Below are 20191 nucleotides of genomic sequence, written 5' to 3'. Positions count from 1 at the left end.
CAGTCTACATGAAGTAAGTCAAAATTTCTTCAGGTTCTCTGTCCACCTGCCACCCATGAAGATACCAGCTACAATTTGTCTTCAGCAGCCCATGCTTGTCATGACTAAGAAGGTCAGGGGGGCAGACTGGCTCACTTGGTTGACACATCATCGTATCCCAACTGTGTAGACTGATGCTCATGCTGTTGACCACTGAACTGTCTTTTCCACAGGTTTTTATATACAAACCACTGCATATGGTTAGAACAGTGCTGAGTGAGGCGTTAACAACAAACAAACAAAGCATGAAGATGCATGGAAGGGAAAATGGTATGGCTCTGCGACATTGAGACAAAGTTGAAACACACTAGCCTCTCCCTCACAACACTACTGGAACTCTTTAAAGGTGCGTTTAACTCACTCACAAAGTAGTAACCCTATTTGTCCTGCATCCGTCTGTGTTTTTATCCCTCAATGATAGTCTGTCATACACACCCTGAAGCAAATATATAGAAGAAAGCCCAATAAGTCTAGATTTCTAACTGATTTTGACTGTAAAATATGTTCATTTCAGAGACTAGTTGCCAGTCTACCCTCAATTAGAAATCAAACTTTTATGTCACATGTGATTCTACTGAAGGATGATATTACACAACCAGACACCAGACACCACGCACACACGCACGCGCGCACACACGCACAAACACACTCACTTCATGTTCATTCTTCAAGTACAAACCTGTAGAGGCGTTTCTGCTTGATCCATGATTCATAGTTTTGCAAAGTCTGCTTATACATCAAAGTAGATCGTGCTATGTCATGCTTTCCACAACATAACGGACATGAGTTTGCATGTGAGGTTAAAGAACAAGATGCTGTTAAGTGCCTCTCACATTTGGGGTATTTATTTACACAACCTGCGTGTAATGGATGTGGTAATCAGCAGTGAAGGTAGAATACACGCGCAGCCATGGTAACGGCACGGATACTGGCACAAGCTCAGAAACAACCATATGTATAAAGTTGAAAACAATTAATCTATCCATAACACTTACATCACTAGGACTATAAACTGACTGGATATGGACTGTGACAGGTGATCAGAGATGAGACTGAAAGGAAGTATGTTCTGTCAACTATACATTGAAGTCTGAAAGATGCAGTGCATACAGCGGAGAATCAACAGGAAAATCTGTCGAATGGTGCAATTAGTACACATATTTGGGGAAGAATAATTTAAAAGATGTTTTACAATGTCAGATCTGTACAGCGTCACATCACAACCTTTCGACGAGTACTTTTGCTCATTCTATCAACCTCGAGTTTCCTGCGCCAGGTTCACGTACGGATGAGAGTAGGTCCCTAGTTATAGTATGACCAGAAGTTATTGACCAAAACATAACTCCAAATTAAAAGACAGAACAGTTAGTATTTTGTCAAGTCACCATGGGCAGCAACACAGGGTTCATAGGGGCATACTACTGATCAAAGAAGTTACAAAGTCATGATCCATGCTGCCCCAATATCGGCCTAGATTTCTCTTATTGACACTTTCCTTCATAAACTCCCAAACATTTTCTGTTGGATTTCGGTCATGGCTGTAGCTTGGCCAATCTAATAATGTCATATTTGGGGTCCGAAACTAGGCCCGCGAATGCTTTGAACAATGTTTTGGGTCGTGGTCCTGCTGGAAAATAAAACGCTTCCACAGAACAAGAGACAATTTGACACAATCAAACGTAGTATTACCACAGCCCTTACCTCATCATGGATCTGACTGAGTTGAAACATGTCATCGTATCCCAATTGATGGTCATTCTGTCGATCACTGGATTGTTTGGTCCAGATTCAGTTATTTACAGACTGCCATGATATAGCTGGAACATTGCTGAATGTGGTGTAAAACAACAAACCAAACTAAATCATATGGCTGTAATGATGCCCACATATCTTGTCATGCAAGACACCAGACAGAGAGCTATTCATATAATAGCATTACTTTGGTAATGTTTGATCATGAGGTATCTGCACAATTTTTAATACTTATACCAAGTCACCCTCCGGTCTGCGTCAAAACTGAGTTGAAACGCGCTTGACACTTTTACAATGGTTCAAGGTTCAAAACACCTCACCCAAACGCACCTACCAGTGACCTCCATCTTCCCTTGTCAATGTCACCAATATAGCCTCTCTGATAGTGTGATCTCCCATAAATTGTCACTGTGAGGGGGTGAGTGAGTAAGTATTGTTTTACCTTGCTTTTAGCAATATTCAAACAATATCACTATAGGTGACAACTGAAATGGGCTTCACATATTGTAACCTTGTGGGGAACCAAACCTCTGTCTGTAGTGTGAGGAACCATTAGGATGCCCCATTGCCCCCCATGCAAGATGGGCCATTAGGAAGCAGAGAGTTTTATCAGGAATAACTGGGGAACCATTTGCAGAATGCACGATTCTTCGAGCATTGATGAGTCACACTGTTACATGTTAGTAATAACTGCGCCATTGTGCATGAAAAGGTGTGAATTGAGCATTTTATAACGGATCTATTGCACAATGCACATACCAAGGAAGTCTGTCCTGCAGTCCAATTAATATTATCTGTTTGACCTAGCACAGTCTACATGAAGTAAGTCAAAATTTCTTCAGGTTCTCTGTCCACCTGCCACCCATGAAGATACCAGCTACAATTTGTCTTCAGCAGCCCATGCTTGTCATGACTAAGAAGGTCAGGGGGGCAGACTGGCTCACTTGGTTGACACATCATCGTATCCCAACTGTGTAGACTGATGCTCATGCTGTTGACCACTGAACTGTCTTTTCCACAGGTTTTTATATACAAACCACTGCATATGGTTAGAACAGTGCTGAGTGAGGCGTTAACAACAAACAAACAAAGCATGAAGATGCATGGAAGGGAAAATGGTATGGCTCTGCGACATTGAGACAAAGTTGAAACACACTAGCCTCTCCCTCACAACACTACTGGAACTCTTTAAAGGTGCGTTTAACTCACTCACAAAGTAGTAACCCTATTTGTCCTGCATCCGTCTGTGTTTTTATCCCTCAATGATAGTCTGTCATACACACCCTGAAGCAAATATATAGAAGAAAGCCCAATAAGTCTAGATTTCTAACTGATTTTGACTGTAAAATATGTTCATTTCAGAGACTAGTTGCCAGTCTACCCTCAATTAGAAATCAAACTTTTATGTCACATGTGATTCTACTGAAGGATGATATTACACAACCAGACACCAGACACCACGCACACACGCACGCGCGCACACACGCACAAACACACTCACTTCATGTTCATTCTTCAAGTACAAACCTGTAGAGGCGTTTCTGCTTGATCCATGATTCATAGTTTTGCAAAGTCTGCTTATACATCAAAGTAGATCGTGCTATGTCATGCTTTCCACAACATAACGGACATGAGTTTGCATGTGAGGTTAAAGAACAAGATGCTGTTAAGTGCCTCTCACATTTGGGGTATTTATTTACACAACCTGCGTGTAATGGATGTGGTAATCAGCAGTGAAGGTAGAATACACGCGCAGCCATGGTAACGGCACGGATACTGGCACAAGCTCAGAAACAACCATATGTATAAAGTTGAAAACAATTAATCTATCCATAACACTTACATCACTAGGACTATAAACTGACTGGATATGGACTGTGACAGGTGATCAGAGATGAGACTGAAAGGAAGTATGTTCTGTCAACTATACATTGAAGTCTGAAAGATGCAGTGCATACAGCGGAGAATCAACAGGAAAATCTGTCGAATGGTGCAATTAGTACACATATTTGGGGAAGAATAATTTAAAAGATGTTTTACAATGTCAGATCTGTACAGCGTCACATCACAACCTTTCGACGAGTACTTTTGCTCATTCTATCAACCTCGAGTTTCCTGCGCCAGGTTCACGTACGGATGAGAGTAGGTCCCTAGTTATAGTATGACCAGAAGTTATTGACCAAAACATAACTCCAAATTAAAAGACAGAACAGTTAGTATTTTGTCAAGTCACCATGGGCAGCAACACAGGGTTCATAGGGGCATACTACTGATCAAAGAAGTTACAAAGTCATGGTCCATGCTGCCCCAATATCGGCCTAGATTTCTCTTATTGACACTTTCCTTCATAAACTCCCAAACATTTTCTGTTGGATTTCGGTCATGGCTGTAGCTTGGCCAATCTAATAATGTCATATTTGGGGTCCGAAACTAGGCCCGCGAATGCTTTGAACAATGTTTTGGGTCGTGGTCCTGCTGGAAAATAAAACGCTTCCACAGAACAAGAGACAATTTGACACAATCAAACGTAGTATTACCACAGCCCTTACCTCATCATGGATCTGACTGAGTTGAAACATGTCATCGTATCCCAATTGATGGTCATTCTGTCGATCACTGGATTGTTTGGTCCAGATTCAGTTATTTACAGACTGCCATGATATAGCTGGAACATTGCTGAATGTGGTGTAAAACAACAAACCAAACTAAATCATATGGCTGTAATGATGCCCACATATCTTGTCATGCAAGACACCAGACAGAGAGCTATTCATATAATAGCATTACTTTGGTAATGTTTGATCATGAGGTATCTGCACAATTTTTAATACTTATACCAAGTCACCCTCCGGTCTGCGTCAAAACTGAGTTGAAACGCGCTTGACACTTTTACAATGGTTCAAGGTTCAAAACACCTCACCCAAACGCACCTACCAGTGACCTCCATCTTCCCTTGTCAATGTCACCAATATAGCCTCTCTGATAGTGTGATCTCCCATAAATTGTCACTGTGAGGGGGTGAGTGAGTAAGTATTGTTTTACCTTGCTTTTAGCAATATTCAAACAATATCACTATAGGTGACAACTGAAATGGGCTTCACATATTGTAACCTTGTGGGGAACCAAACCTCTGTCTGTAGTGTGAGGAACCATTAGGATGCCCCATTGCCCCCCATGCAAGATGGGCCATTAGGAAGCAGAGAGTTTTATCAGGAATAACTGGGGAACCATTTGCAGAATGCACGATTCTTCGAGCATTGATGAGTCACACTGTTACATGTTAGTAATAACTGCGCCATTGTGCATGAAAAGGTGTGAATTGAGCATTTTATAACGGATCTATTGCACAATGCACATACCAAGGAAGTCTGTCCTGCAGTCCAATTAATATTATCTGTTTGACCTAGCACAGTCTACATGAAGTAAGTCAAAATTTCTTCAGGTTCTCTGTCCACCTGCCACCCATGAAGATACCAGCTACAATTTGTCTTCAGCAGCCCATGCTTGTCATGACTAAGAAGGTCAGGGGGGCAGACTGGCTCACTTGGCTGACACATCATCGTATCCCAACTGTGTAGACTGATGCTCATGCTGTTGACCACTGAACTGTCTTTTCCACAGGTTTTTATATACAAACCACTGCATATGGTTAGAACAGTGCTGAGTGAGGCGTTAACAACAAACAAACAAAGCATGAAGATGCATGGAAGGGAAAATGGTATGGCTCTGCGACATTGAGACAAAGTTGAAACACACTAGCCTCTCCCTCACAACACTACTGGAACTCTTTAAAGGTGCGTTTAACTCACTCACAAAGTAGTAACCCTATTTGTCCTGCATCCGTCTGTGTTTTTATCCCTCAATGATAGTCTGTCATACACACCCTGAAGCAAATATATAGAAGAAAGCCCAATAAGTCTAGATTTCTAACTGATTTTGACTGTAAAATATGTTCATTTCAGAGACTAGTTGCCAGTCTACCCTCAATTAGAAATCAAACTTTTATGTCACATGTGATTCTACTGAAGGATGATATTACACAACCAGACACCAGACACCACGCACACACGCACGCGCGCACACACGCACAAACACACTCACTTCATGTTCATTCTTCAAGTACAAACCTGTAGAGGCGTTTCTGCTTGATCCATGATTCATAGTTTTGCAAAGTCTGCTTATACATCAAAGTAGATCGTGCTATGTCATGCTTTCCACAACAAAACGGACATGAGTTTGCATGTGAGGTTAAAGAACAAGATGCTGTTAAGTGCCTCTCACATTTGGGGTATTTATTTACACAACCTGCGTGTAATGGATGTGGTAATCAGCAGTGAAGGTAGAATACACGCGCAGCCATGGTAACGGCACGGATACTGGCACAAGCTCAGAAACAACCATATGTATAAAGTTGAAAACAATTAATCTATCCATAACACTTACATCACTAGGACTATAAACTGACTGGATATGGACTGTGACAGGTGATCAGAGATGAGACTGAAAGGAAGTATGTTCTGTCAACTATACATTGAAGTCTGAAAGATGCAGTGCATACAGCGGAGAATCAACAGGAAAATCTGTCGAATGGTGCAATTAGTACACATATTTGGGGAAGAATAATTTAAAAGATGTTTTACAATGTCAGATCTGTACAGCGTCACATCACAACCTTTCGACGAGTACTTTTGCTCATTCTATCAACCTCGAGTTTCCTGCGCCAGGTTCACGTACGGATGAGAGTAGGTCCCTAGTTATAGTATGACCAGAAGTTATTGACCAAAACATAACTCCAAATTAAAAGACAGAACAGTTAGTATTTTGTCAAGTCACCATGGGCAGCAACACAGGGTTCATAGGGGCATACTACTGATCAAAGAAGTTACAAAGTCATGGTCCATGCTGCCCCAATATCGGCCTAGATTTCTCTTATTGACACTTTCCTTCATAAACTCCCAAACATTTTCTGTTGGATTTCGGTCATGGCTGTAGCTTGGCCAATCTAATAATGTCATATTTGGGGTCCGAAACTAGGCCCGCGAATGCTTTGAACAATGTTTTGGGTCGTGGTCCTGCTGGAAAATAAAACGCTTCCACAGAACAAGAGACAATTTGACACAATCAAACGTAGTATTACCACAGCCCTTACCTCATCATGGATCTGACTGAGTTGAAACATGTCATCGTATCCCAATTGATGGTCATTCTGTCGATCACTGGATTGTTTGGTCCAGATTCAGTTATTTACAGACTGCCATGATATAGCTGGAACATTGCTGAATGTGGTGTAAAACAACAAACCAAACTAAATCATATGGCTGTAATGATGCCCACATATCTTGTCATGCAAGACACCAGACAGAGAGCTATTCATATAATAGCATTACTTTGGTAATGTTTGATCATGAGGTATCTGCACAATTTTTAATACTTATACCAAGTCACCCTCCGGTCTGCGTCAAAACTGAGTTGAAACGCGCTTGACACTTTTACAATGGTTCAAGGTTCAAAACACCTCACCCAAACGCACCTACCAGTGACCTCAATCTTCCCTTGTCAATGTCATCAATATAGCCTCTCTGATAGTGTGATCTCCCATAAATTGTCACTGTGAGGGGGTGAGTGAGTAAGTATTGTTTTACCTTGCTTTTAGCAATATTCAAACAATATCACTATAGGTGACAACTGAAATGGGCTTCACATATTGTAACCTTGTGGGGAACCAAACCTCTGTCTGTAGTGTGAGGAACCATTAGGATGCCCCATTGCCCCCCATGCAAGATGGGCCATTAGGAAGCAGAGAGTTTTATCAGGAATAACTGGGGAACCATTTGCAGAATGCACGATTCTTCGAGCATTGATGAGTCACACTGTTACATGTTAGTAATAACTGCGCCATTGTGCATGAAAAGGTGTGAATTGAGCATTTTATAACGGATCTATTGCACAATGCACATACCAAGGAAGTCTGTCCTGCAGTCCAATTAATATTATCTGTTTGACCTAGCACAGTCTACATGAAGTAAGTCAAAATTTCTTCAGGTTCTCTGTCCACCTGCCACCCATGAAGATACCAGCTACAATTTGTCTTCAGCAGCCCATGCTTGTCATGACTAAGAAGGTCAGGGGGGCAGACTGGCTCACTTGGTTGACACATCATCGTATCCCAACTGTGTAGACTGATGCTCATGCTGTTGACCACTGAACTGTCTTTTCCACAGGTTTTTATATACAAACCACTGCATATGGTTAGAACAGTGCTGAGTGAGGCGTTAACAACAAACAAACAAAGCATGAAGATGCATGGAAGGGAAAATGGTATGGCTCTGCGACATTGAGACAAAGTTGAAACACACTAGCCTCTCCCTCACAACACTACTGGAACTCTTTAAAGGTGCGTTTAACTCACTCACAAAGCAGTAACCCTATTTGTCCTGCATCCGTCTGTGTTTTTATCCCTCAATGATAGTCTGTCATACACACCCTGAAGCAAATATATAGAAGAAAGCCCAATAAGTCTAGATTTCTAACTGATTTTGACTGTAAAATATGTTCATTTCAGAGACTAGTTGCCAGTCTACCCTCAATTAGAAATCAAACTTTTATGTCACATGTGATTCTACTGAAGGATGATATTACACAACCAGACACCAGACACCACGCACACACGCACGCGCGCACACACGCACAAACACACTCACTTCATGTTCATTCTTCAAGTACAAACCTGTAGAGGCGTTTCTGCTTGATCCATGATTCATAGTTTTGCAAAGTCTGCTTATACATCAAAGTAGATCGTGCTATGTCATGCTTTCCACAACATAACGGACATGAGTTTGCATGTGAGGTTAAAGAACAAGATGCTGTTAAGTGCCTCTCACATTTGGGGTATTTATTTACACAACCTGCGTGTAATGGATGTGGTAATCAGCAGTGAAGGTAGAATACACGCGCAGCCATGGTAACGGCACGGATACTGGCACAAGCTCAGAAACAACCATATGTATAAAGTTGAAAACAATTAATCTATCCATAACACTTACATCACTAGGACTATAAACTGACTGGATATGGACTGTGACAGGTGATCAGAGATGAGACTGAAAGGAAGTATGTTCTGTCAACTATACATTGAAGTCTGAAAGATGCAGTGCATACAGCGGAGAATCAACAGGAAAATCTGTCGAATGGTGCAATTAGTACACATATTTGGGGAAGAATAATTTAAAAGATGTTTTACAATGTCAGATCTGTACAGCGTCACATCACAACCTTTCGACGAGTACTTTTGCTCATTCTATCAACCTCGAGTTTCCTGCGCCAGGTTCACGTACGGATGAGAGTAGGTCCCTAGTTATAGTATGACCAGAAGTTATTGACCAAAACATAACTCCAAATTAAAAGACAGAACAGTTAGTATTTTGTCAAGTCACCATGGGCAGCAACACAGGGTTCATCGGGGCATACTACTGATCAAAGAAGTTACAAAGTCATGGTCCATGCTGCCCCAATATCGGCCTAGATTTCTCTTATTGACACTTTCCTTCATAAACTCCCAAACATTTTCTGTTGGATTTCGGTCATGGCTGTAGCTTGGCCAATCTAATAATGTCATATTTGGGGTCCGAAACTAGGCCCGCGAATGCTTTGAACAATGTTTTGGGTCGTGGTCCTGCTGGAAAATAAAACGCTTCCACAGAATAAGAGACAATTTGACACAATCAAACGTAGTATTAGAAATAGAAAAGTAATGAAAAACAGTCTTTACATTTTGTATTTTTGCATATAACACGTTTGATGTTTCAAATGCTACATGGTATACATTTCTTGACCTGTTAGTCCGTTATACAGACTCTGAAACAAATATACGTCAAATAGCCCATATATGTCTACAATGTGTAGCAAATCTAGGTTACCATAGTGTCATGAAATATCTGTCTTCCTCTTTATTGCATTTTATAAGAATTAAGAAACTTTCTTTTTCTGTAACATACGTTTGTGGTGCCCTTACGTTCATTTCTGAGACGAACTGTTAGGCTATTGACGGCAATAAAAATTGACTAGCGGTATGCCTACCGCAATTCCTTCAGCATTACCTCCCTTATTTGCTCAGTGTCATGACAGAAAATGTCATCTGCAAGAAAATAAGGAAAACGAAGTGATTTAGGTGATTATAACTCTTTTATCACTGTAAAGCCCTTGATGTGTGTAGACCCAGTGCAATATTACATGTTACTCTGAGTCGTGTCTTGCGAATGCGATAGTTCGTGGCATTATGAAATCAAGGTGAGGAACACACGATTCCTATTTCTGACTCGGAAACCGCATGTGGATTTCAGTGTGTACTCATTACTCAGTACATTGCATGGGATGCAAGTCTTTACTTAAGGAAGTTAGTCATAAAACATACATACTACATAGAATATAAAGGTGAACCTGTGTAATCTTCTTTAATTCGAGTGACATCGAAGGATCCATCGCCGATCTGTTAGGTTGTGAATAAATTATCATGTAACTGTTTCCTCGTAGTTTGAACACATTGATGTTTTGGTCTTCAATGATATGCCTGGCAAAATTGAATGTGTCATCTTAAACGTCATGACTAACCACAATTCTTGTAGCATCAGTGCATCAGTGTCAAGGCATGTGCTTGTGAAAATGTGCCTCTCTGTATAATACATGTTGAATCGAACACCAGAGATTTCCAACAGTAAGCACCATGTACTACAGATATGCAGGAAGCTCACGACTGCATGAGTTTATTTGCATCCTCACTATTTACAGGACTCACATTTTGTTAAACTCATCCTGTTGTTCATGGAATGGCAAATTACTTGGTTTCCATTTCCATGTAATATTGGCTACACAAATTGTACTCTAATTTGAACATTCTAGTCAGAATGCAAGTTATGAACCAACTTCAATGTTGTGTTGACACAGAAGGGGGTTGTTGTCGGCACAGGTACTGCAGAAATGTACCCCAGGTACCTTCCTGTATACAGAAACCTAAACAGCAGACGAGTCCACTTCTCTCAAGCCGAAACCGAAACTGGTTTATGGTGTTGTTCCAGATCGCCTGACCTTGAGCGCTTGTTGGACATCAAAAATCGTTTTATTCGCCTTGCATTCTAAGGCAATCAAATATGGAGCTAATATTTTACGACTGACAGCCGAAGGAAGGTATATTGTTGTTGCTGTTGTTCCGTGGTTTGACAGGCAGGAATAAAAGTATGTGTTCAAGATACAGGTTCAGCGCTGATCGCGACGCAGAATGGGATCGTCCTAGGGTACAATTCTGTACATTTTCTTTGGCACTTTGGGTACACTTCTGTATACAGAAAGGGGTACATTTCTGTAGTGGCTGTACCGACGACCCCTTCAGTGTCAGTAACATGGAATCCAGTCACCTTGACTATGGCATAGTTTGACATAGTATTGAAATATTGAAAGGCTGCCTGCAAAGTAAGAGATTTATCCCCAAATCTCTATGATGGAAAGAATGCTTACTTGAAATTTTTTGATAGACCAGTTGTTTTTTCTAGGTAGTATGAGTTCTTCCCTTATTTTGTTCTTTCCTTTATGCCAAAATTGTATTTGTTGGTGACATGTTAATGTAAATCAATACTCGGTGTTTATATTTCGCACCAACATCAGGAATAGGTCTAGGGGTTAATGGCTGCAATGTGAACCCGGGAAATAAAAAGGGTGGCTTGTGTGTTGATATGACTGTCCGAAAAGACGTCATTACAATAACTGTCCACCAGCGTATGCAAACATCCACCTGTCTTCTATCTCAGGATCCCATCCTCATTACCACTGTGTAATAGTCTTTCTATGGCACCAGAAGCAGCTGAAACATCTTGCTACCTACTAGCAATTCTGGTCAGATACCAATTGTAAAGTGTAGAGGTGTCAAGCTGTGTGTTTTCTAATGCCACGGTGGGCTCTGGGGAACCAGGGCCCTATTTCACAAAGCTCTTGTAAGCCAATGTTCTCGTTAAGTTTCTCGTGGCATTCATACTTCCTGTGTTACAGAATAGCAGGTATGAATATTACGAGAAACGTTACAAGATCCTAGACTTATGAGGGCTTTGAGAAACAGGACCCCTGTTGCCTGCTTTGCCACTTGCAGTCTACATTTTCAAGCCTATATCATTAGTTGCGTTAGCTGGTTAACCTTTCTTCTACTCTGTCCAGGTACAGGATGGTTAAATGGGAATGTGGGTTTGTTCTGGATCGTAAAAGTTGTCAGTACCTGTGGTTCAAAGATTTCTGAAAGGTTTCTCCCTTGGAAATCTTTGTTCCATCATCACAAACTGTCCAAAAATGCCACTGATGCTTACAGAAAGACAGGAGTTTTCATACCTACCTTCATGCTGTTAACGTAGGGGTGGCGGGTAGCCCAGTAGTTAGGTGTTCGCTCATCACACCAAAGACCTGGGTTCAATTACTCACAAGGGTCCAATATGTTAATCCCATTTCTGTTACCCCACAGCCATGGTATTGCTGGAATATTACTGAAGAAAGGTAAATCTAAACTCTCTCAGCCTTTCATCTGATGAATAAAAATAATTGTTGACGATGTCACAGCATGATTAATTATTGTCCTAGGAAAATCTTGCCTTATAGGGAAAGTTAATTCTGTCCAATACTTTGGTTTTGGCTGAAGAGTGGAGGGTGTTCTTGTCTTCCTTATCTTTGCACATTGCACTCTGTCCAACTTGGACTCGTCTTTCTCGGATTGCTGTATAAGCTGACTGAACTTATGGTTCCAATGTGGTCCTTCTTTGTTGTCATAATGAAAAAGCTTTGTATCTTGGACTCATTATTTTTTATTTTGGACCAAAGTGTCGACATTGCTTTATAATCTTGACTGAGCATTGCCAATAACTCTTGAAAAAACAACCCTTTGATTGGCTTGTGTATTTTGTCTAGTGGTGAACTGAATGAATTGAGATGCTATTTTGCATTAAATTGACTCTCACGCCCTCTACCGACCAGATATTATTTCAAGTAAACCACATAGAGTTATGTCCCTTGGAGCACTCTTACCAATATCCTACACAGAAGTTGTGATTGAAACCAGTTTGGCAAACACCACTAACACTGCATGTGACAGTTTTTGATGTATGGAGCAATTGTTTACATTCCATATATGGCAAGAGTTCTCTGTTTGGAGGCCAGTCACCTTGAAGTTTCAATTATCCATTTCAGTGAAGTCATAAGGGATTATAAGTCTTCTGTTGCATCAGAAGGAAGTTAAAGTGAGTGCATATGCCCCAATGTATATACTATAGACCCATATTTGTCAGACTGTGTGACATAGTGCCGTTAACACTGAAACAATCAGATATAATGTCTTGAAGAAACAACTAGCTTCTTTCGCCTTACAAAATGTAAAGCACAAGACAGCAAAATGTTTGCCCTTTGTGTTATTTGGTATATTTTCATGTTAGGTACATGTATTTTTTTTCTTAATAAAAAAATATATTACAAGTTCAAACCTGTTCTCCATGAAAGGTGAATCATTTTGGAGACAGCTGTTTTGTTCTCAATGTGGGATATTTTGTCTTCTCAAATATGTCTGAGAAAATCTATATAAATCCTTGCTTTTATGGGTTGTATTCCTTTAGAGTGTGCAATCTGTTACCCTGTTCCTATGGTGATGTCATAAGTTGATCCCATCTCGACTGTTAATTATTGAGTGATGCATGTTTGTTTCTTGGCATGAAGCAGTCTACATGATGGTAAATGCCTCTTGTACCTGGTCCCGACTGTGCAAACATCTATTTAATTAGTCACATTAAGCCATCAAAGATTTTTGTTGTTGCTAATGTTTTTTTTAATTATCAAATGAGTAGACAGGGACATTTTTTTCTTTACTTTCTACTTTTGCTCTGAAGAATCTGGAATGGTGGGGTAGCCTAGTGGTTAAAGTGTTTTTTCATCATGTCAACGACCTGAGTTCAATTCCACACAAGGGTACAATTTGTGAAATCCATTTCTAGCGTCCATGATATTGATGGAATACTGATTAAAGTGGCATAAACTCACTCACTCACTCAGTCTGAAGAATCTGTGATTGTATTTGAAACAGTTTGCATTTCTGAAATATTGAAACATACCTTTATTACATTGGTTGTAGATGACATGAACATTTCCAAGTTTGCAGTATAAATATGTTCATGTGAGCAAGTATGTCATCTTCATTTGTTTGTCGACCCGTGAAGGTCCCGGGGTAGAATAGGCCTTCAGCAACCCATGCTTGCCATAAAAGGCGACTATGCTTGTCGTAAGAGGCGACTAACGGGATCGGGTGGTCAGACTAGCTGACTTGGTTGACACATGTCATCGGTTCCCCATTGCGCAGATCGATGCTCATGTTGTTGATCACTGGATTGTCTGGTCCAGACTCGATTATTTACAGACCGTCGCCATATAGCTGGAATATTGCTAAGTGCGACGTAAAACTAAACTCACTCACTCACTCACTCATTTGTTTGTCAGATGTAATTTTGGGTTATATCAGTTTTTGCTTTTATCTGGATAATGTTTTCCTTGTTTTTGTGTAAAAACTTCAAGTACATGAATGAATGTTGTAGGTTTCTTTATTTGAAATTTGGGCGTCTTTCTGTTTTGAATATGGAAATGGAAGTTACCTGCTACTTTGAAAGAAACAAAGTATTAATTTTGTTTTCTTATTTTAGTTAAGTACTAATGAATTGTTCCAGCTGTTTCTAAATTATAGTAAACATGTCATTAATTGTATGTCAAGGATTAAAAAGACATGGAATAGAACTTCTCCTTCACTATGAATTATATATAGATAGTGTGTGAAATGACATGTTATGTATATGTTAAAAAAAGTGCTCTTCTGCTGAGGGAAAGACAGATATGAAATTGTATTAAAAGGTCTGATTTGAGACTTGAGTAGGCAGAATATGCTCAGCAGTGATGATGAATAATGTTACATGTATTTTAGGATCATGAGGCTTTGATGCCATTTATCATTATGTTTCGACATTTTCAGCATGTGCATGTAGTTTGATATACAGTTGAACACCATTGTCTTGATATTTATGAGACCAGGAAAGAATATTGACTGTTCATTAGTTTTACCTGATGATGGGGCAAGAACAAGCTCTACAACATTGTATCAGGGAATGAAAAGAAGATGATATCAATAAAGTTCTCCATGGTCATAGAATTAATGATGTCTCTGTCATATATCAATGCCTATATGTGTAATGCCATATCACATAAGTTACTCACTCACTTTCTCTATTTGCTGGTGGAACTCTATATAGGTGCATGTCTGAATTTGTTGACTCAGCATGTGTGTGGACCCAGTTGATTGCAAACTAAAATAACCATTGTGAGACGGATAAGTTAGCAGCAGTATGTTGGAAATTGTCAATACTCGGCTGGTCCGGCATATCAGTTTCTATTTCCATCCAGAAGCCTTCTTGTTTGACAACTTTTAGTGTTTAATTGAATTTACTAGTAATGTAGGTTAAATGAAACTAGAGGTTGTGTGATAATGGATCAATGCATGGTACACTCACCTGTGAGGCCATTATGCAGACATATCATGGGTTAAACACCATGACATGCATACCTTCATCTCACATTCAGATAGTTCCGTTGGGATTCCAGGTTTGAATTACCAGGTTTGAATTACCTGACTTCGTTGATCATAGCCTGATGGTGTGGATCACTGCTCAGACTGGTTGAGACTTACAGACTGATGTCATATAAATGGAATAATGCTCAGTCATGCTTAAACAGTAATGTTATGTCAGCAGTTTATGACACTGTACTGATACTGACTGATTCACCAAGGAAATGGGGAATAATTCTCTACTACCTACTTCATGTGAGTTCATAAATTAAGAAACTGAATATATTTTGCATACATTCAGCATGATTCATTGATACGGTGAGATATGTGACTGGTGCTTTTTTTTATTGGATGTAGGTAGCTTTGGAACCCAACAACCTGATACTTTGTTTATTGCAAAAGTTTCTGTGATAATGGAATGCCTGCTGCTCAGTCATTCAGTGGCCATCATCACCATACTGTGGATTCTCTTGATCATTTCTGGTGGTGCTGATGGCACATTCCTTACAGGAGAGGGATGGTCGTGAAGGATCTCCCTCCTACACTTATTAGAAATAGAAATATATTGGTGTTCAGCCTTTTTCTGCAGTTACTGCACATTCTTATTATTTTTCCATTTTGATACGTCATGGACCCTGTCCATTTTGTGAAACATTTAAACTGACTCATGTTCATATATCTTTGTGATATCCAGAACAAAACATGCTACTATAGCTCAAGTCCTTGTATCAATACTATCATGTCATGTGAAGATTGAAGCTTCCCATAAACCCTTGTTGCTTACTGGCAAACAAGGATAAGTTGAGCACAACTTGACTATTGACCCTTATTAGCATGTGTGAGTGCCTCCCACTGATGTTTGCCTTTGTGAGCGAAGGGGCCAATGGTTGTCCATGATCAAGAGTAGTTGCTACGCCAGTTAGAGTCTTATGAGCAAGATGTGTAGAATCAATTTCATCATCATGCTCTGCACTTGCACTAGTGTTCATCTTCTCTCCTTTTCATAAATCAAAAGGGTTTGCTCATCACCAAGCACCACTTAATTCTCTGAAACACATTCACTACTGCAGTCCAACTTATCTTTCTTTGCCAGTAGATTCAGGTCAATTTGATGTGGTCATAATCTATTTCACTCAGTCATGTTTGCAGAAATTGGTTCAAAGTATAAGGGTTAACACAATTCAGGTTTGTTTGAAAATGGTGGCACATCCTCTTACAGCAATAAATCAATAATGTCCATCTCTGGGATGCTAGTGTTGACATTGTGCCCTCACAGTTGTCACGGAAGTAGCACTTATATGTCTAAGTAATACTGATTTTATTGGTAGGCCACATTGATTTCTTCAACAGTATTGATGCTGAAATGTTAATGGGGAAGTTCTATTCAAGTTATGACAGTGGTCTTTATAGAGGACCTCAATGGGAAACTAAGCAGTACTGTTGAAGCTGCAATTTAACACAAGACATGTAGGTAATTGCTGTTGTTAGGAGTGAAAATTGTCAACAAAGCCAGCTAAGGTTATAGATTTCCCTGTCATAGCTTTTTTCATTCTTTTACATCTAGCAAGTCTTTTGACAAGCTCATGCTTTGACTGTTATTGCTTCTCTGATGTCATTGATTCTTTATTCCAGAACAGCTGAGACGAATACCTTGGTCGACCTGCGTACTGCTCTTATAGTTGATTGAGGAAGAACTGATATTCATGAATTAATAATCATCCAATCAGAAGCTGTTTTGGTCTGTGTGTGTGTTGTCGCGGGTTCCGGCACCTGTGAAACATGCCCACAGATAGCATTGTGAAAGCTACAAAGACCAAAGGAGTTCGTATGATCAGAAGGCACAGGAGTCACACTGACGAGGGTAGGCCTGTTGGCGGGATGAGTCGTTACCGGGATGACATTGACACAGATGCTTTGATGCCAGCTCCAGCCAGGTTAATGACTTTTTAATATATTTTATGATTTTATGTGATGTTTCTAATTGTTTCAAATATTTTTATGCATGAGGATGTTGAGGATGCATGTTTGTCCTATTAGATCTGACTTGCGCTCTGGTCTGAAACCTGAAGCTAATAAATGTCTTTTGGATCTCTGACTAGAGTAACTCGTGAAGGTCCCGGGGTAGAATAGGCCTTCAGCAACCCATGCTTGCCATAAAAGGCGACTCAGCTTGTCGTAAGAGACGACTAACGGGATCGGGTGGTCAGACTTGCTGACTTGGTTGACGCATGTCATCGGTTCCCAATTGCGCAGATCGATGCTCATGTTGTTGATCACTGGATTGTCTGGTCCAGACTCGATTATTTACAGACCGCCGCCATATAGCTGTAATATTGCTGAGTGCGGCGTAAAACTCAACTCACTCACTCACTCACTCTGACTAGAGTAAATAAATTTCTAAATGTTGTTAAGAGCTAATTAGTAGACTCTGGAGTTTCTAGGTCAATATAAAGTTGTGTTAGCCCAGACAGTGAGACACAATGCTATGTTGAGATACCTGTGACACAGTGCTTTGTTGAGTTAGCTGTGGCACAGTGCTTTGTTGAGTTAGCTTTGACACAATGTTGTGCCGAGTTAGGTTTGACACCATGCTGTGTTAAGTTAGGTCTTACAGAATGCTTTGTTGAGTTAATTCTGACACAATGCTACGTTGAGTTAGGTCTGACACAATGCTGTGTTGAGTTAGGTCTGACAGAATGCTTTGTTGGGTTAGGTCTGACACAGTGCTGTGTTGAGATAGGTCTGACGGTGCCGTGTTGGGTTAGGTCTGACACCATGCTGTGTTGAGTTAGATCTGACACAGTGCTGTGTTGGGTCAGGTCTGATACAGTGCTATGATGAGTGTTAGGTCTGACACAATGCTGTGATGAGTTAGGTTTGACACAATACTATGCTGGGTAAGTTCCGACACATTGCTGTGATGAATTAGGTCTGACATAATGCTGTATTGAGTTAGGTCTGACACAGTGCTGTGTTGGGTTAGGTCTGACACAATGCTGTGTTGAGTTAGGTCTGGCACAATGTTATGTTGGATTAGGTCTGACACAATGCTGTTTTGGGTTAGGTCTGACACAATGCTGTGTTGTCTGGCCTTATGACAGGCTGATGTGTGCCATCACTGTCTGATAGCTTGGATCAATGCTCATAATGTCGATCACTGTTTGCAGGCTGAAAACTTAAATTCTACATGATTCAGATTTAAGGCTGTCTGTTAGTATGATTTTGATCTCAATGACTTGAACAGTTGGGGTTTTCTGAAAGAAATTTATTTATTGTCATAAGTCCCTTACCATGATTACTGATTGTTCATGAAACTCATCATAGTTTGGAATCCTGGTTCAACTTGATACTGTTTCTAGCTTTGTCCCACAATACTGATGTTGATACAGGTCGCATAAGTGGTTGGGTGATGAGGTAGCCTAGTGGTTAAAGCGTTCGCTTGTCTTGTGAATGAATGAGTGGCGGCACTTGGCTTCTTAACCACCACTCATACTCAACTTGACCCACCACCAAAATGTTTCTGTCTCATCTTCATGTCATCAGCGCATTAGTGACAATGCCAATTAGAGACGATTACTGAAAAATAATTAAACACTCTAAAACTATGAAGTTGCCACATATTTCATGCAAGCATGAAATATTTGAGTGTGTGATGTCATCATTATTGTTTGGTGGTTGTCAACATCGGAAGAATGTTTTGGATATCACTGTACACTGGGGATTTGTACTTGTGTACTTGTTTATGTTCAATGTTCTTCCATTAACTGAGTCAAAATTATTGAATGTGTATAGTAAGATGCAACCAGTGTGCTTGAGTGCGACATTGCTGAGGCAACATTCACTATCGATGGGACATTAGTCTTCATCGCCACAGCCAGAAACTGCAACATGGAATGTTACAGAATTTACAGAGTTGCCAGTGTGAAATGAGAGTTGATTACATCATGCATGTTATAAAGACATGAACACTACATTTTCTTGTATCAGAATAATATCTTAAACAATGGCTTATATGTAGATCAACTGTTCCTATACATGTTCGGTTGAAAGGACGTGTGTTGCCATTTGCACTCATGAGGCCTTGCAAACATTCCATGTAGTACATTGTTTCAACATGTGTGTCTTGGTTCTGATACCCGTAAAGGTCCCGGGGTAGAATAGGCCTTCAGCAACCCATGCTTGCCATAAAAGGTGACTATGCTTGTCGTAAGAGGCGACTAACGGGATCGGGTGGTCAGACTAGCTGACTTGGTTGACACACGTCATCGGTTCCCCATTGCGCAGATCGATGCTCATGTTGTTGATCACTGGATTGTCTGGTCCAGACTCGATTATTTACAGACCGTCGCCATATAGCTGGAATATTGCTAAGTGCGACGTAAAACTAAACTCACTCACTCACTTGGTTCTGATTGTCATGAGTGAATTTGATAACATAGTAATCATATAGTAGCTTGGAGCTGGGAGTGGATCTTTATCGAAAGAATCAGCATGTTTATCAGTGAAAAATGTCATCTTCATCAATTTATCAAAGAAACCACAAGGCAAATAGATGTCACTATTGATGTTATCATGTCAAGTATGTTTTACAGGATGATACATGACACTTGTCACATCTCTCCAGTAAAAGTACCAATGTTATATATGTTGAAGATTCGAAAGAAATCCCAGCCTTTATGTCGAACGGCAATTTTCACATAATTGTTTACATAGGTATCACTGATTTTTCAAACCCTTTATTCATGAACATAAATTTTAATAAAATCAAATAGAAAATTA

The 20191-nt window shown here is 40.1% G+C and overlaps 1 protein-coding gene across 3 annotated transcripts in view; it reads left to right on the top strand.

Moving 5' to 3' along the window:
- The first annotated feature begins 9881 nt into the window (after positions 1-9881).
- LOC137298402 (WD repeat-containing protein 37-like) overlaps positions 9882-20191 on the top strand; it is a 34135-nt gene continuing 23825 nt past the window's right edge. The window contains exons 1-3 of one of the 3 annotated variants that reach the window (XM_067830662.1): positions 9941-9958; positions 12287-12318; positions 17045-17346. In XM_067830662.1, the coding sequence (XP_067686763.1) occupies positions 17192-17346 (155 nt within the window). In that variant the 5' untranslated portion in view covers positions 9941-9958; positions 12287-12318; positions 17045-17191. Of the gene's footprint in view, positions 9959-12286; positions 12319-17044; positions 17347-20191 lie in introns of all 3 variants that reach the window. The other 2 variants (XM_067830661.1, XM_067830663.1) reach the window with 2 other exon arrangements.

The sequence above is a fragment of the Haliotis asinina genome, chromosome 10, assembly GCF_037392515.1.
Source record: "Haliotis asinina isolate JCU_RB_2024 chromosome 10, JCU_Hal_asi_v2, whole genome shotgun sequence".
NCBI lineage: Eukaryota > Metazoa > Mollusca > Gastropoda > Lepetellida > Haliotidae > Haliotis > Haliotis asinina.
Note: the sequence above shows the minus strand (reverse complement) of the source record. Positions and strands in the feature narration are given on the sequence as shown.